This window comes from Drosophila novamexicana, unplaced genomic scaffold, assembly GCF_003285875.2.
Source record: "Drosophila novamexicana strain 15010-1031.04,08,12 unplaced genomic scaffold, DnovRS2.1 tig00001089-arrow-arrow-pilon, whole genome shotgun sequence".
Taxonomy (NCBI): domain Eukaryota; kingdom Metazoa; phylum Arthropoda; class Insecta; order Diptera; family Drosophilidae; genus Drosophila; species Drosophila novamexicana.
In genome coordinates, this window is record NW_020824841.1 from 94,924 (window position 1) to 111,157 (window position 16,234).

At 38.9% G+C, this 16,234-nt stretch overlaps 1 protein-coding gene across 1 annotated transcript; it reads right to left on the reverse strand.

Annotated features, from left to right (window-relative positions):
- Positions 1-10,340: 10,340 nt before the first annotated feature.
- LOC115766281 lies at positions 10,341-12,327 on the reverse strand. Its single transcript, XM_030710148.1, has 2 exons — positions 11,510-12,327; positions 10,341-11,442 (listed from the first exon to the last, which is right to left on the reverse strand). The coding sequence occupies exons 1-2, from the start codon at positions 12,325-12,327 to the stop codon at positions 10,341-10,343; spliced, it is 1,920 nt and encodes a 639-aa protein (XP_030566008.1).
- Between the last annotated feature and the right edge of the window lie 3,907 nt (positions 12,328-16,234).

Here is a 16,234-nt window from a genome sequence, read left to right on the forward strand (position 1 = left end):
AAATTAAAGATGGAGCAAACTATTTTTTTATAAAAAAAAAGCTAAAGTTAGGGTTTTAGTTCGCTCCTTAAACCGAAACCCTGACAATTTAATTTTGATTCGAAGCCCTGTTTTTTTTTGTATACTTCAAGGTTTTCTTAAGTTGTCGCTTCCTTTCTCTATATGATTATGTTGCTTTGAGGCTTATTTTATTATTTACCACTTTACTAAATGCTAGCTAAGCGTTGTAAGGAAAAAGTGATCATTATTTGTGAGCCAGTGTTGATAAATTCTAGCATCATCAAAATTAGAAATTATCTGTAGTACTATATAAATAATCATGCAATAGATACTAGATAATAGAAAGCATATTCTTATGTTAATTCATAGTTGACCATTTGCTCGACAAGTGTTCAAGCGGAGAGTATTGCCAAGTTGTATATTCTGTGTGTATCCAGGAGCGTAGACTTTCTCGTATATAGCATATTTAATTTAAACGATTCATTTTATTATTCCACTCGAAATGCGTACGCATAACCATCAACATTCCCACTTTGACCATTAGCTCGGCATTCACCACTAGCTGAATTTGGTTCGTTTTTCCGCAGCCCCAACCCCCCGCTCTGGATCACCCAACTCAACTCGGAAAATTCCTTGCTCGCATTGTCAAATTCCAATGCGCATATGTGAAACATCTCGTGGATGGGTGGAAGTCTGGGACTGAATCTGCTACGGGCAAAGGCTGTAGCTGTCGAGCTGCCGAGTGCCTGGGGTGGGGTTGTAGGTTAATGCACTGCCAACCAGCAAAGAATTTCCGAAACTAAAAAAAGAGCCCCATGCCCTGCCCCCGACACACACACACACACACAAGAGCAACAACAACTGTAAAAACGAACTGAATTGTTTTGGGTGAGAAGAAAATGCTTTTCGTATATTTTATTATTGCATGCATATCGATTCGAGAGCCAGAGTGGCCCGAACCCAGCCAGTACCCAAGTGTGTTGACATCTATGCCATTATTTATTGTCACTCAGTGCGTAACGAAATCTGAATTGAATTGAATTCTGTGCCCTGACCCTCGAACCCACGGCCCAAGACCCGCGATCCCCCACTCTGTTTTTGACTGTGTGCTGGACATGTGCCATCAGCACGGCGACTTCCTTAAGATTGGTCTGGCAATAATTGTTTCTTGGCCCTATTTTAGGAATTTGAATTTGGCATCAGGACAATAAGCCCACTTTAATTTCAAATCGGGTGTATGTAGTACATTGACTTATATTTATCTCTCGGTATTATTAGCAGCTTGTCAAAACTTTTGACACTCGGCTGCATGTTGCCTGAATGCTGTCACAGGCCGCCAGCTGCCAGTTGCCAGCTGCCAGTTGCCAGTTGCCCGGTGCCAGCTGCCAGCTGCCAGTTGGGCTGTCTTTTTGGCATTCTCTCACATGCTGGTAAAAAGTTGAGTGTCTTGGCAATATAATTTGAGCATAATTTTGCGAGTGCTGCTTCAAGTTTTGCGGCCATTTTCGGCCATGGTCAGAGCCCGAGGCCTGGTCCTTTGGCTTGGCCTAATTAGCTTTGCCGCATTATTAGCTGCCTCCCTGCCCCTCTGCCTGCCCCTCTACCGGCCTCTCTGCCTGCCTGCCTGCATCTGGTCTGTTTCTAATTATTATAATTCACAGAGCTCTCCGGCCGTGGCGATTGGATTTGGGTATTGGGGATTTGTGGCTCTCACCACGTACGTAAATGTCATATGTGTCAGCATTTTAAACACGTTTTTTATTTTTAAGTGGTTTTGTGGCATGTCCAAATAATGTTTAGCAGTAGGGTAGCATTAAGCTGTCGCAGTTTATGGCTTTGGCATATGTTATATATTCATGCTCTAGTTAATTTGTATTAAAGAATTTCCGGAATATCTAACTAGTTCTAAAGATTGTAAATGCCAACTATAAATACCACTGCATACATTTATATATAAATATATATACCATATATCTTTGCATATTACCTAGGTTTCCTGATCTGTGACGATTGACTATAACGCCCTCAACCACTCTAAAGTGATGTATCTCGGTATATATATATATATATATATGTATATATAAGTATAGGTATTTCTGCTATCGGTTTTATGTTATAGTAAAGTACTTTAAAATAAAATTTGATAAAAGGCATAAACTACAGATATACTTAGGTCTGTACTGGCATTGTGGCTCCTCCTATTTAGAGCCTCGCAATACACTTTAGAGAGCATACTTTTTGGCTTTTGTGAAATTTGCATTACTGCAATGACAAAGCTCGCTTATAGGCTATGTACTATAAAAATTACCATATAAACTACTATAAAAACTGCCTTCCAGAAAGCCTACAGAAATAACACTCCTTCAAGCTGAGTCAGAGACTGTTTAAAAAAATAATCTCTTAAGATCTATCTTAAGATCTAAAGATATATGCTAAGATCGATTAAACTTGATTAAACTAATATTTATTTCGATGTGGCTTATTCATGCCAGGGCATGGCATTTGCTTGTATTACGCCCACTTGCTTTCACTCGAGTCAATAACATAAACCCGAAAGACATTTTGGATACGATTTTTTAAATGGTTATGCGAGGCCATCGAATAAAATAAATAAACAAATGCCGACGAAGAAAATAGAAATAAAAATTTTTGCGGATTGCTGGAGGCCAGCTACAACAGCTGGGTACAAATTAATTGAAAGTGTTTTTCTTCGGCGACGTCATACGTTTTATTTGAATACCCTAACTGGGGAGTACTTTAGATCAGGCCTTTCAATATGCCTAGCAGAAGGCTTTATGTGAATCTGTTTCAACTGACCAACTGGCAGACTCACAGACTAATTTATTACCAATCATATGGAATTTCACCCACATATATGGAGAACTGTTGGGAAATAGTTGCATTAAGCTTTGTTGTTTACCATTCGATTAGCTTCAAATCGCACTCTTTTTCAAATCCACTCTTCGGGGGAAAATGGGATGACTAAATTAAAAGTGTCCTGTTATAAACCAAAATAAGCGGAAAGCTTTAAATTTTATTTTTAGGTCGAATTCACTCTCTTTTTATAGAACTACTCAGATGGAGGCAAATAATTTAAAAAAATTTGGAAAAGATTTTTATTATTTCCTAAAGTACTTAATGTTGAATTAAATTTAAAGATGAAAACTTAGTCCAAAAAAGGACGGATAATATTAATGTTTGCTCTACCAAACGCACCTTACGTTTTTTAAGTACCTATGGTATCGTGTGTATGTAGATGTGCACGTAGGCATGTATGTACGCATGTTCGTATGTATGCACTTGTGTTTTTACATATGAATATATGTTTGTGTATATGTAGGTCTGATCTAAGTGATTCTCATGAATTCAAATAAGCCAGTCATGTTTTTATGCCTTGTTTGAAAGTGTTATATTAACACATTGTAAGATTCATCTATTATTCTTGTTTTATGTATGTGTATGATTGTGTGAATATATATATATGTGTTTGTATGTACATATATATGTATGTTTTTATACATTACTATGTACATATGTATTTATATGTATATGAATGTGTCTTTGTATGTGCTAGCATATGTATGTGCATATGACCTATGTACGTATGATCATTTGTATGTATGTGTATATGCACGTATATATGTATATGTGTGTGCATATGTATGGATGTATGTATGTGCCTTTGTATGTATGTATATATGTCTGAAAATATATTCGTATGTCTGTATATATGTATGTATGTATTTTTGTATGTATGAATATTTTTATATATGTATGTATGTATATGTATGTACATATATATGAATATATGTATATATGCATGCATAAACGTTTGCTCTTGTTCAGAAAATGTAGACCAAGAGTACTTTCCACTGCGCTGCAGTGGTATCGCCCATCTATGCGATTCTCACGAATTCAAGAAAGATCCTCGAGCATTCATGCTTTCATTTCATTCATTTCAAGCTGTGTTGCTTATCAACTAAATTTATGGAAACTAAATAATTCAAGTAAGTGTATCGAACGTGTCATAAGCAATTGTGGGCAATCGCTATAGCAATCAAAATGGTCTATTAAAACCACATATTTTTAAATATTTAGGTATGGTACCTTATTGTATGTTAAAGTGTTTTTCTTATGGCAGAGTTAAGCATATTAAAATTTGGTTTTCTCAATGTCCAGTCAACACTTAACTTCACTCAACCAAAGAGTAAAATCTATTGATTACAGATCTTTGTACTCGGAATTTAATTTAAAAAAAAAAATAACCCATAAAATTCTTAAAAATTTAAACAAAGAGCATACAATCTTCGACATGCCGGCAAAAGGTTTTCCCGTTTTTCTGATTTATCATTATTATTTTTTATTATTGTTTTTGTTGTTGTTGTGGTCGAACGCAAATGCAGGCGAGGTCCGATAAAATTGCCATAATTTTTCACAATCGAGCATTAAACTTTTAGTATTGTATTTAGCTTATAATAACAGCAACGAGCAACCGCTGCGGTCTCAAAAATAGACTGCAAATTGAAATTGGGAAAGCAACAGCGGCAAAAGCAAAATCATAATAAATAAATATATATACTCTCTCTCCATATACACAAATACATATATATAAATCGATCGATATATATGTATATATACTCACCACAAAATAATACACAAAAAATCGCACAAAAAATCAAATTGATATTTACGCCTTAATTTATTGCTTTAATGCATCGAGGTTATTGCTAACAAAATACACTCTCCCGACTATAATACAAAATGAATATGGAAAAATTAAAAGGAAAAACATTATAGGAAAAAGCAATTTGTTTATTGAATGCTCTCGAATTTTTTTGACACTTTTAAAATTTGCATACGAAAGCAGCACACGAGACAATTAACAAATGGAATTTGCTGCATGGTGGAAATTAAAAATAGACAAATTTATAAACTTTAGTATATATACTATATACATATTTAGGAAGCACGTGGGGGAGCTGCGACTGCAACGCGCTGCGAGACTGCGGGCCAACTGAAAACATTTCTAATCAAATGACTTGGCCGTAAATGTTTTTGGAATCACCACAAAAACGCCAGCAAAAAAATGGCACTCAAATGGCCAGTACATACGTACAAGTACATACGTATCTTGTCTCGAACCAAGAGAATATGAAAAAATTGAAATAAATAATAATGTTTAATTTGTATATGTAGAAGAGCCGGCAATACGGGAGATATAAATTCACTTAGGCGAGAAATAAATAGCTTTGGACGCGGACGCAGACAAAGGCGACGCAGCACTGAGCTGTTCGAAGCCAAAATCAGCTAAAGATTAAACAGAACCCAGCAGCATAACAAGAAGCAGCAGCAGCAGCAACAGCAACAGCAGCAGCAGCAGCAGCAGCAGCAGCATTAGCATTAGCATCGGGTCAAATCAACAGCAACAAACCCAAATTGAAGATAAACAAAAGTTATGATTCGGAAATAAACTAAAATTTGATGTGCTCGGTGCGCGCGTCGCGAGTCTTATTTTATTTTTGGAATTTGAATTATTTATACATATATGCATGTACATCACGTGTGTGTGTGTGTGTGTGTGTGCGTGTATATGTGTGAGTGTGTTTGTGCGTGCATGAAGTAGTTGCTCCATTGTATAGAGCTGAACAGCTCTGCGGAGCTAGCACAACACGCTCTGGGTGGCCCTACAATCGAAGTTCTTATTGGATTTTCGGATCAGCGTTTATCAATTTGTATTGAAATATCCGTGAAATTGAAAATTCACAGCTTCGCTTGGTTAATTGCAATTTAAAACACTCCAAGGCTGTACGTGACTCGCATGAAATAGTGAAAATATTTTCAGCAATCCTTTTTTTAATATTCACAAAAATATGGCTATCAAATGGAATATAATTTACATACAATTTTATTTTGCATACTTGTTTGAATGCGAATTTCCATAAATCAATTTGTTGCTCCTATATAAATATATATACGCAATATCTGGCTAATTGATGCTGCAGAAGCAATTTTAAGTGTTTACCAGAAAGTAATCAACTTTTAAAGACTTAAAATTTAATTTTTTAATAATTTCGTTTGCATGAAATTTATCAGCTTATAAAATAAAATGATGACAAATTAAATTTAAATTTTTTTACGCCCAAAACTAAGCTAAATTTATCGATTAATAATAGTTGGCAATATTATTGAACACTTAAACATTAATTGAAATGGAATACACTGGGTATCTGTTGGACAGGCAGCATGATTTTTGCCGCAAAACAATGGAAAGTGGACGTGCCAAGGGGAAATTCCAATACGAAATGTTATTTAGAAAATCGGCCAAACCAGCCGCCTGCCAACATATTTCGTGCCCATAAAAACTGAATACCATGATATGATTTGCATCTGCTAAACATTGATTGAAATACATAAAACATCTGCACACGACGATCAAAGCGGTTCAACGGTCGCTGGGCTATTAATTAGCCATAAAAAGCCCGGCGCCGCTGATAGCCACTTCTTTGTCGGCCATAAAAGTTGACAATTTGCGAGTTCAGAGTTTTGATAGGGTGCATATGAAACAGATAGTTGCTTTATAACCCATACCTTGTATACCCTATAGCCGGCACCCAAAGTCACGGGCTTTTCAATTGGCTATTAACGAGATCATCAAGTTTACATTTCTGCTAGTGCTTGCATATTCAAATGCCGACTGATTGACTCTCTGACAGACAAACAGACTGGCAGACTGTCTGACTGAGTGGCCGGCTAAGTGGCTGGCTGCGCGTATTCAATGCCAGATTCCATGTCATTCCAACTTCATTAGAATGCGCGGCACGTCTCTGGCAATGTTTGTCCTAAGGCGGCGTCTGGCTCCGGATAGCTCTTCGATTTGGCCTCTCCGCCGAAACACCTTTACGCATACCGCCCCCGCTCCCGCCCCCTGGCCTCGCTGAGCTGCTCAATTGAGCACTCAAAATGCGACGGTTGCAACTCAGGAAGCGCGTGTCAAAAGCTCATTAGCTTTACTACAAAAAAAAACAAGTAAGAGGTTCCAGTCGGGAGCTCTCGACTAGGCGATACCCTGAACCCTCTTCTTCCAACATCAAATGCATATATATATTCTATTTTAGAAGCTATATGTCAAGTTTGGTGACTCTAGCTCTTATTATAAAAACAGGATATCGATATCGATTTTTATCGATTGCTTGGAAACTGAGTAAGTTATCGATTATCGGAAACAAAGTCGATCATACATACGGACGGACGGACATAGCTAGATCGACTCGGCTATTGGTTCTGATCAAGAATATATACTTTATGGGGTCGGAGATGCTTCCTTCTGCCTGTTTCATACATTTGGATTTCGCACAAATACAATATACCCTTATACCCATTTTTAATGTGTTCAGGGTATAAAAAAAAGAACCATAGTCGCGTTCCTCGTTTTTTGCCTGGGCATATGCAACAGTTTTTTTAGCCAACTGCCTCAAAAGGCTTAGTTTAATTCATAGGCAAAAGAGCAATAGCGGAGCTCTGCTAAATGTGTCGTCACAAACATGCATATAATGCTCCCTGTCATCCCATTTAACCCGTCGCTGTATAAATGTATATATGTATCCATGTCTTTATATATAAGATTGTCCATATACAATCAAACGTACACGTGGGCATGCATGTGTCTTCCCTTATGCCAAACGCAGACAAAGTTTACTTCCCGCTGCGCTGCTCATTTACAATAAAACGTACTTTTAGACTCTGCCCTGCTTTGCGATTCTCCGAATTTCAAGTAAGCCCTACAGGTGTCCATGCTTTGCTTATAAGTGTTATATGAACACTTGAGCTCTCACTCTCATCAGAGTTTTTTTTCTACCAGGATTTTTCCCATATATCTTTATTTGTTTCCTTCTCATATTTTACTACGCCGTCTAACTAGTGCTTCTTCTCTAACTAATTCTCTACTTCTCTATGTTCTTTCAGTGATGCGTATCTATATTAAAAAGACTGATAAATTCCATAAATAATTGGCAACAATCTAATCATTGGTTTTACAGCCACACGTTTGCTTAGGTAAGTACATATTAATATATTATATATATGTGTGTTAACTTTATTCAGACAATAGAACGGATTATCACATAGTAATACAAATATATGCTTCTTTATTAAAGAAATTGACGCTTAAAATTCCCAAAGCGTTATGGCAAAAATGTCAAACTGCAAAGTGTAGAGCTGATAGGAAATGAGTAATTTGTTTAATTTGATTTAAGTTTAAGTTCGAACCATTTAGATTTGGCTTGGAATTTCAATTATCACAAAATCTTTGTCTGCCAAAGCGCTTAGGCAATTTAGCTCAACCCATTAGTCGCAAGCTTTAGCAGGCAGATATCTAATGAATTATAGCCTACAGATACAAGCACTAGAACAATAAACAACAGCAACTTGAACATTACGAGTATTATTGTTGCAATCATAAATATATATATATATATATATTTATATGTTTATATATTTATATATGTTTGTCTAGGTCTTCATCGTTGCAGTTGAGATGCAATAAACTGAGGCATATTTAATTGTGTCGGTACCTTCCTGTTTTGGGAGTATGCGTATACGTGCAAATACACATATACACATGTTTGTGTGTGAGTGTGCTTGTGTGTATATGAAGTGCACATTTGAATGCCTAAATGAGATTTTGTCGCTGCCACTGAGGCCGTTTAATTGTAATTTCGTGTGCAGACCCAAAATGCTAAATAAACAGAGAGCCAACCACGCACACATCGTGCGTAATGCGACCACAGTGAATATCTCTTATGTGCGCTATGCTAATGGTACAGTATTTACCAGACAATAATGCCAGACACGAGTTTCGCTCAGAGCTAAATCTTGCCGCACGGCAGCTGTCCTTTTTCATTTATGTATGCCGTGCTAGCCAGAGACTACTGTACTTGCGTTTGCAATGCAGCCTTGAATTGTGCAATATACATTTGGGTGCTGGCAATTCGATTTGTGAGCAGCCCCTGGGTACCCTCCGAATTTCCATTGCCGTTGGCGCGTATCATTGTTAACATGGCTAAATTATATAAGCGATTCAGCAGTTGTGTGTATTTGTGTGTATCTGTGTGTGTGTGTGTTAGTGTGTGTGTTGAAATCGCAGGTTGATTTTGGCGGCTGGCCTTTGGCGAATGAAATTTGCAATCATCGCACAAAATGAAAGGAAAAATAGTCAACCCAAATTCTTAAACGGGATGAAAGCGTAGTTGGACGTCAGTCGAAATTGATGTAAGGCATTTTTCTTGCATTGAAGTCGCCCAGATTTGGGTCAATGGATAATTTTTCGTGATGAGCGCTTGCAAACAGTACAGATTCATATCTTAAATATAATTTAAGCTGTAACGAGTGAGACTATCGAAATATAGATAAATATTGTCATGTGTATCGCATGAAAGGAGAATTCTCGTATCTCAAGCAAATACATATCCTTGATCAGTATCAACAGTTAAGTCGATAGCGCCTAAGGCGGTTTCTATGCAAGCTTTGCATGGGCTCGTCTTCCTGTTGCAGACAGTTCGTGGCAATAGACCAGATCGAACCAGAAAGGTATATGATATACCTTGTCGCAAAAATTGAGCTCCTGGTTGAAAAACTATTTTAGCTTACAAGAAATCTTGTCCAATTGACGGGTTTTACCAAGCAATCTGCTTAAGAGCAAAACATTGGTCTACTATATCATAAAGCTCTATTGGAAGAATCGGTCGAAAAATTAGTTTTTATATACAAAATATCTAAATCAAACTATGTAATTTTGGGCTTTACAATTATCCTAACATATCTGCCTACAAGTGTATTAAACCCTCGTCATATCGAAGTTAAGAAATGTAACTTTTTTAATAGACCATGTGGATAAAATATTTTAAAAGTATTTAAACGTAATGTATACGTATGTATATACATGCCATACCAACTTTGGTGTCTTTAACTCTGCTAATCTCGAAAACCCTAGGCTGAAACTCAATACAAATCGATTTCGGGAAAAACAGAGGTAGCTATCGATTTGAAGTCCCTAGATCTTAGTCTCTGGACAGGCGAATGGACAGACTCACATGGCGTGATCAGGAATATAAATTGAAAGAGTCGGATAAGCCTGCTCCCGCCTATTACATTACGTTAACATTATACTTGACTCACTTTTAATGGGTAGAAGGAATAACAAGAAAACAAAGAAGCCCAAAGATGGGTCAGCAGTGTTTTATATATTGGATAATGCACTTCATAAATTATATTTTGCCGGATAGAATCTTTGCAATTACCAGCTTGTATGTAAGCGCTAAACTCTTCTCCAGCACTACCAGCATTTAGAGATTCTTTGCAGCCTGATGCAAACGGCGCCTGGCCCAGGCATGCTCCGCCAAAAATCCAAGAGAGGCAATTATTGTGCCACCAATAACCACATAGAAGGCCAGCTGCAAGTCACCAATGGTCAGGACACGAATCTGGCTGGCCTCGGCTTCGGCGTGGAAGAGGGCAGTGCGCGTCTCAACGGTCACCTTGTACTTTTGATCTTGGATCCATTTGGGAATGAGACCCGCGTTGAGCAGGCGCAGCAGCTGTGCATTGACCGCCTCCTCCCAGGGCGCATCCCTGGGCATTACATAGGAGATGGTATAGTATTTGGGGCACTCGGGCACCACCCAAATGCGGCGCATAAGCAAAAAGTTGACTGACTCCATCATGAGCGAGGAGTAGCGCGAGACGCCGGCCTTGCCGCCAATGGTAGCCACCTCGTTGGTGACATCCGCATTGAGATCCGGATTCCACCGGAGCTTCTTGTTGAGGCTGGCATACAGCGGCGACGTTTCGCTAAAGAACAAATCATCGGCCATAGAGCTGTATTTGTAGACAACCTTGAGGCCGCTCTCGTCCAGATCCTGAAGTGTTATGATATCCTTATAGTGGAGCGGATGTATATAGACGGTGGCCAGGCTTGACTCAAATATGGCACCAAAGATGACGCTCACCAGGCACAGTGAGCCAATGAACATGCGCTCTGCATAGCTGTCCGGCAGATGGGACAGATTCACCCGCACCCAAACCACCCACGTGTCCACCACAATGCCCAGCGCCTGCTGCCACAGACGGCGTCCTCTAATTCGCACAATGTGCAGCTGCAGATTGATCACACGCAGCAGCAGCCAAATGAGGGCGCATATAAAGGCCATCAGGATGAAGCCCAGCCAGATGTCATAGCCCACCGCAAATATGGGCAGAATGGATTGTGGAATACGACTGGCCTTGGGCACATAGATGCACAATTTATCATCGTAGACAGTAACTGTAAAGTCCATGTAATCCTGAACCAGATAATCCTTGACAAAGAAGCCCGTCAAGCAAATGTCCAGGCCATCGTTCAGAATGGAGCCAATGGCTCCATTGTAGCTGCCATTGGCACTGCGCTCCCTGGCGAAAAAGAGCAGAAAAAGAAGCTGAAGAACAGTTCCAGCTGCTAGACTAGAGGGCTACTTACCCAAAATAGTTCTTGTCCGGCTGCTGCAGCAGCATCGTATAGTTGAGCAGCTCGCCTATCTCCTTAGCCACCTCCCAGTCGACGCCCGTGATGCGGCGCAGCAGACCCGTTTGGGGATCCAGCTTTGGACGCGAATAGACCGACTTAAAGATTTGCACGCGCAACGGATAGCCCTTCATGTCATGGAATAATAGATGGGGCAATGCCTCGCCACCCGCATATGGCACCAGGCGGCCAAAGGAGTTCTCATACTCGTTGTCATTGCCCCATTGATCATTGTAGCTGCCATCCCAGGTGGCTTGTGCGCTGCGTGCAAACGGATCGTAGATCCAGATGTCGGTATCTGTGATTATGTAGCGATTGAATACTCTATGCTGTGTCCACAGCTGGCGACAGCTATGAGCCAGCTGCAGCTGCTGTTCCGGCGTCAGGCTGTCCAGAGTATCAGCCACTATATAGAAATGGACGCCGGCGCGCTCTGTTATGCTGGCGGCGCCGCGGTTCGATATCAACTGCGCCAGACTGATGACCAGGGCAAAGCTGTCCCGGCTATCCACGCCGACCAAGCTGCTAGCCATCTCCACCGGCTGCTCCTCCATGTAGCTGTGCACGCTGTGCGGCATATCGGCGTGCTGCATAAACCACATGGCATGCCCATTGCGGGCATCCTCCTGCAGCTGCTCGCGCCGCAGCAGCACATGGAGAAAGGGTATGCTGCGCATGGGTTCTGCCAGCAGCACATCCAACTGGGCTCGCCTGGTCTGACAGCTTAGGCAGCCTAGGGCCAAGAGGAGAAGATGTAACCAGCCGTTCGCCATCGCGTTGCATCCACAAATGACCCAGAAGTCAGTCGGCACACTTTGCCCAACTGGGGCCCACTTCATGTTTTGACACCTGCAATTTTGTTTGTTTGCCCAAACGTAATTAGAGACCAGTTATGTCAGCTGCCATTCTCCCAGCTGGTGCCCCCTTCTCCTTAAGCAAACAACACCGTCGAGGGGCCGCCTTCTGGCAAGGAAATCGAAATCGAAATGGAAATTTATGCGACTTTCATTCTGCATGACACTGATTTATAGAGCAGGGTGGTGCCGGGCTCCTTTACAAATCGACACAAGTGATATAAATCAAATCAACTCAATTCAATTCATAGTTTTGTTGCCGAGCAGCAAGCAGCGCAAATCGAAAGAAAAACACTCGCCCAGCCAATTCAATGGAGATTTCCTCTTCAACTTCTCTGCACACTGTACTCGCTGTCTCAGTATCATAATATTTACACGCTCAATAAGTAAAAGTTAGTTCGAACCGGGCTTCGACATTCATTAGTACAGGCTTGGGCTTATAAGACAACTTGATTTCCTTTAATTTAATTTAAATTGAATTATATTCACATAATTCTATTTATCACAAATTGGCTTAATGGTTGCTTTCTTATGCAATCTTTCTACTGTGGATGTTTAGCTGGCTCACCTTAGGAAATTTTTATTAGAATTAAATATCTTTGAGCCTTACTCAAATGCTTTCAATTAGTCTCCAGTAATCTTCTTCAATGCGTGAATGTGACATGGTGTTTCTAATTGGTAAATGGATTTATTTTTTTTACTATCAACAATGATATTCACAATAGACCATTTTTTTATGCCAATTGATCCAGTTAAAGGGAAACCCGATTGGCCGCCTACAGAAATTTCATTACTTTCACTTGATATTCAGGGATTTAACATTTTTATAATTGCTATGATAAATATGGAAATAAACACCTGCTCTGCAATTGCGCCTAAGCAATAAAGTTTTTGTAGTTAGCCAAAGCATAACAAAAAATAAATATTATTTGGCAATATTTTTAAAGAAAAAGTACATTAAAATTGCATATACTTCGGTTTGTTTAACAAAGGGTGTTGATAGGACTTCCAGTATCACAATGAAATTTCTAATTTTTATGTCTTGAAGAAACCCAATTCAAGCCAGGCAGACAGCTTCAAAATGCAGAAATCCTGACCTGTCCAATAGACTTGTTTTTCAATTTCCTTGTGGTTGGTATAACCACACTTTCCGTAACCCCAACTGATGTCCTTAAGCCCATCGCTTTCGTCGTTGCGGTTACGTATCAGATTGAAAGTTTCGATTGTTAACCGGTTGCCTTTTTTGCGTACTTTCAAATTCGTGCAGAAAGCGGCCCAATTACAAAGGAGACCGTGGCACCTTTTGTTTTCAAAGAGTATATGCTCTTGCTCGAAATTGCACATATACATACAACAGCTGATCCAAGGCAGTAACTATTGTTAAGACTTTTAATTAATGTAAGGTCAAAATACGATTAGATTAAGATTTATTTATCAAAATATAGGAATATATTGAATGCAGAAGGAAGCAGTGGGTTATTGTTAATACAGAAATTATAATACACATGTTTATTTTTATTGTATTTTTTTATTATTATTATTGTTATTGTTATTAATAATACTATAAGTATTAATAATTGTTACATATATATTCTCATTAATCATTTTATTATTATTTATAATTATTTTTATTATTTTTTCTTACAGTTATTATTATTATTATTTTTATTATTATTATTATTATTATTATTATTATTATTAATATTAATATTAATATTAATATTAATATTAATATTAATATTAATATTAATATTAATATTAATATTAATATTAATATTAATATTAATATTAATATTAATATTAATTAATATAATATTAATATTAATATATTATTATTATTATTATTAATATTAATATTAATATTAATATTGTTATTCTTGATATTAGTGTTCATATTATTATTTTTAGGATTTAATTATATTTAATACAATTGTTATTATTATTATTTTTAAACTTACATGCTTGTTTTTGTGTACTTGTCACAGGGTATTTCCTCGGCGAAAACTATCCATTTTTTTTATTTTGTTTTCTAACAAGTGCAAAAAGTCAAATTTTCTGCTCCAATGTGCGTCAAGCACTGTTTTTGCCCCAAAAATTGAGTGTTGCTGGCGCCATTCCCGCTGCTCAATGTGTGTGTGTGTGTGTGTGTCTGCGTCAATGGCCATATCGACACGTGCGAGTGTGTGAGCTATGTGGGCACAGCTTTGTAGTGGGTCCCCTCGACCCGCTCCTAATCTACACACATGCTCATGCGTTCAGTCGCGTCGTCGTCTGTCGCTGCCAACTGCACCAACAAAAACCATCAATAAAGTGTGCTACGCTTTTCCTTCGCAGCTTACAATCGCTTGCTCTCGCTTTTGCTCGGACACTCACACACACACGCAAACACATACAGGCACACGCACACTTGGTTGTTTCGAAATGAAAAATAAATTGGAAAATTGAAAAAGCAATTCATCGCATTAGAAACGTGCATTGAATTGAAGACTGCTGACGTTGTCTATCAGCGGGCAGCGCCGTTTTGGTAGTTTATCGCTCATACGCCAGGTGTGACGGCACGAAAGTTGATGCAGCGCCCGCACCCTTTGCCGCTGCAAATGCATCTAGACAATTGCCATCAAGAAACGAACTTGCAGCTGCAAATCGCCAAAAGCGTCGAAACGCTGCTGTCACGAAACCCTCACGCTGGTTCGATGCTGCAGTGGCAAACGGTTGATTCGTCGATGGTTTATGACCGTGCGATAAAATCAAATTGGAAAGCTTTAAGTTTGAAAACGTTTTGCCATTTATTATTATGACGCGGCCGTTATATGCACTTCACTAAGCTCTGACAAGATCCGACTCCCAAAAAAAAAAAAAAAAAAAAAAAAAAAAATGAATGACGCCGACGTGCGTGTCATTTGCGGTTGCCCAGTGAACGGTTCGAAGCGGCGGGGGGCAGACTCTGCTGCAGTGCAGCGAAGCGAAATGAAATCATTTGTACGTAGCACGTGAAAATGAAATTTTTACATCAGCACAAATGCTTTTGCGGCATTGCCAATGCCATTGGCCATTGTGCCAGTTGCATTCTTATATATTTTTGCACTTAATTCCACATCATTTCGCACCAAAAAAATAAAAATAAAAAAAAAAACGAAGCTGTATTGAGCCCAATATAGCGCTCCCCATGGCCCTGACGGCTATAAGTTCCATTGCATTTACATCTGTTGGTGCAGAAATTGTAAGTGGAAAAAAAAGAAAATAAAAAGAAGAGGGAAAGAAAATGCAATCACGCCGGATTTGGCACCTGGCAGAGCCAGCAAAGCCAGCAGTGCATCCGCATCAGATTGCCAGTTTGGTTTCGGTGTGTGGCCTGGCAGCGACTTTGAGTCGCGCTGATGCCCCCGGCTTGCAATTGGATTACATTCTACGAATCGTCACTGAAAGCCAAACAGTTGCCACTCCATTTGCCTAACAAGTCATTCCGGATACACCGACGCTGCTTGAATCCGTCTGAATGTGATTAAATACCCTACGTAAAGTGACTGGTCGTTCCTCTTAAATTGTACTAATTAAAGTGTATTATTTTCTTTGTATAAGAAGTCTGTTGCTTGAACATTTGTCACATTTCTAAAAATGAGTTTGAATTCAAAATTTAGCCCATACAAACTTTGACAGGCACGTTTCATCGATTACGGATACAATTTGCAAGAAGAGTGCGAAACATTTCACAATTAAATTTTCACAAAGATCTGTGGAAATGACTTTGATGTCGTTCGAATGGTAATCAATAAAGTTGTCGGTTAGTACTTTTCGCCAATTTTCCAGTTGCGTGTGGAATTTTCTA

Bases quoted from the DNA above. Each gene is read 5' to 3' on its own strand.
- LOC115766281 (XM_030710148.1), bottom strand. From the start codon at position 12,327: ATGGCGAACGGCTGGTTACATCTTCTCCTCTTGGCCCTAGGCTGCCTA. The intron at 11,443-11,509 runs GTAAGTAGCCCT...CTTTTTCGCCAG, and splicing joins CCGGACAAGAACTATTTTGG to GGAGCGCAGTGCCAATGGCA.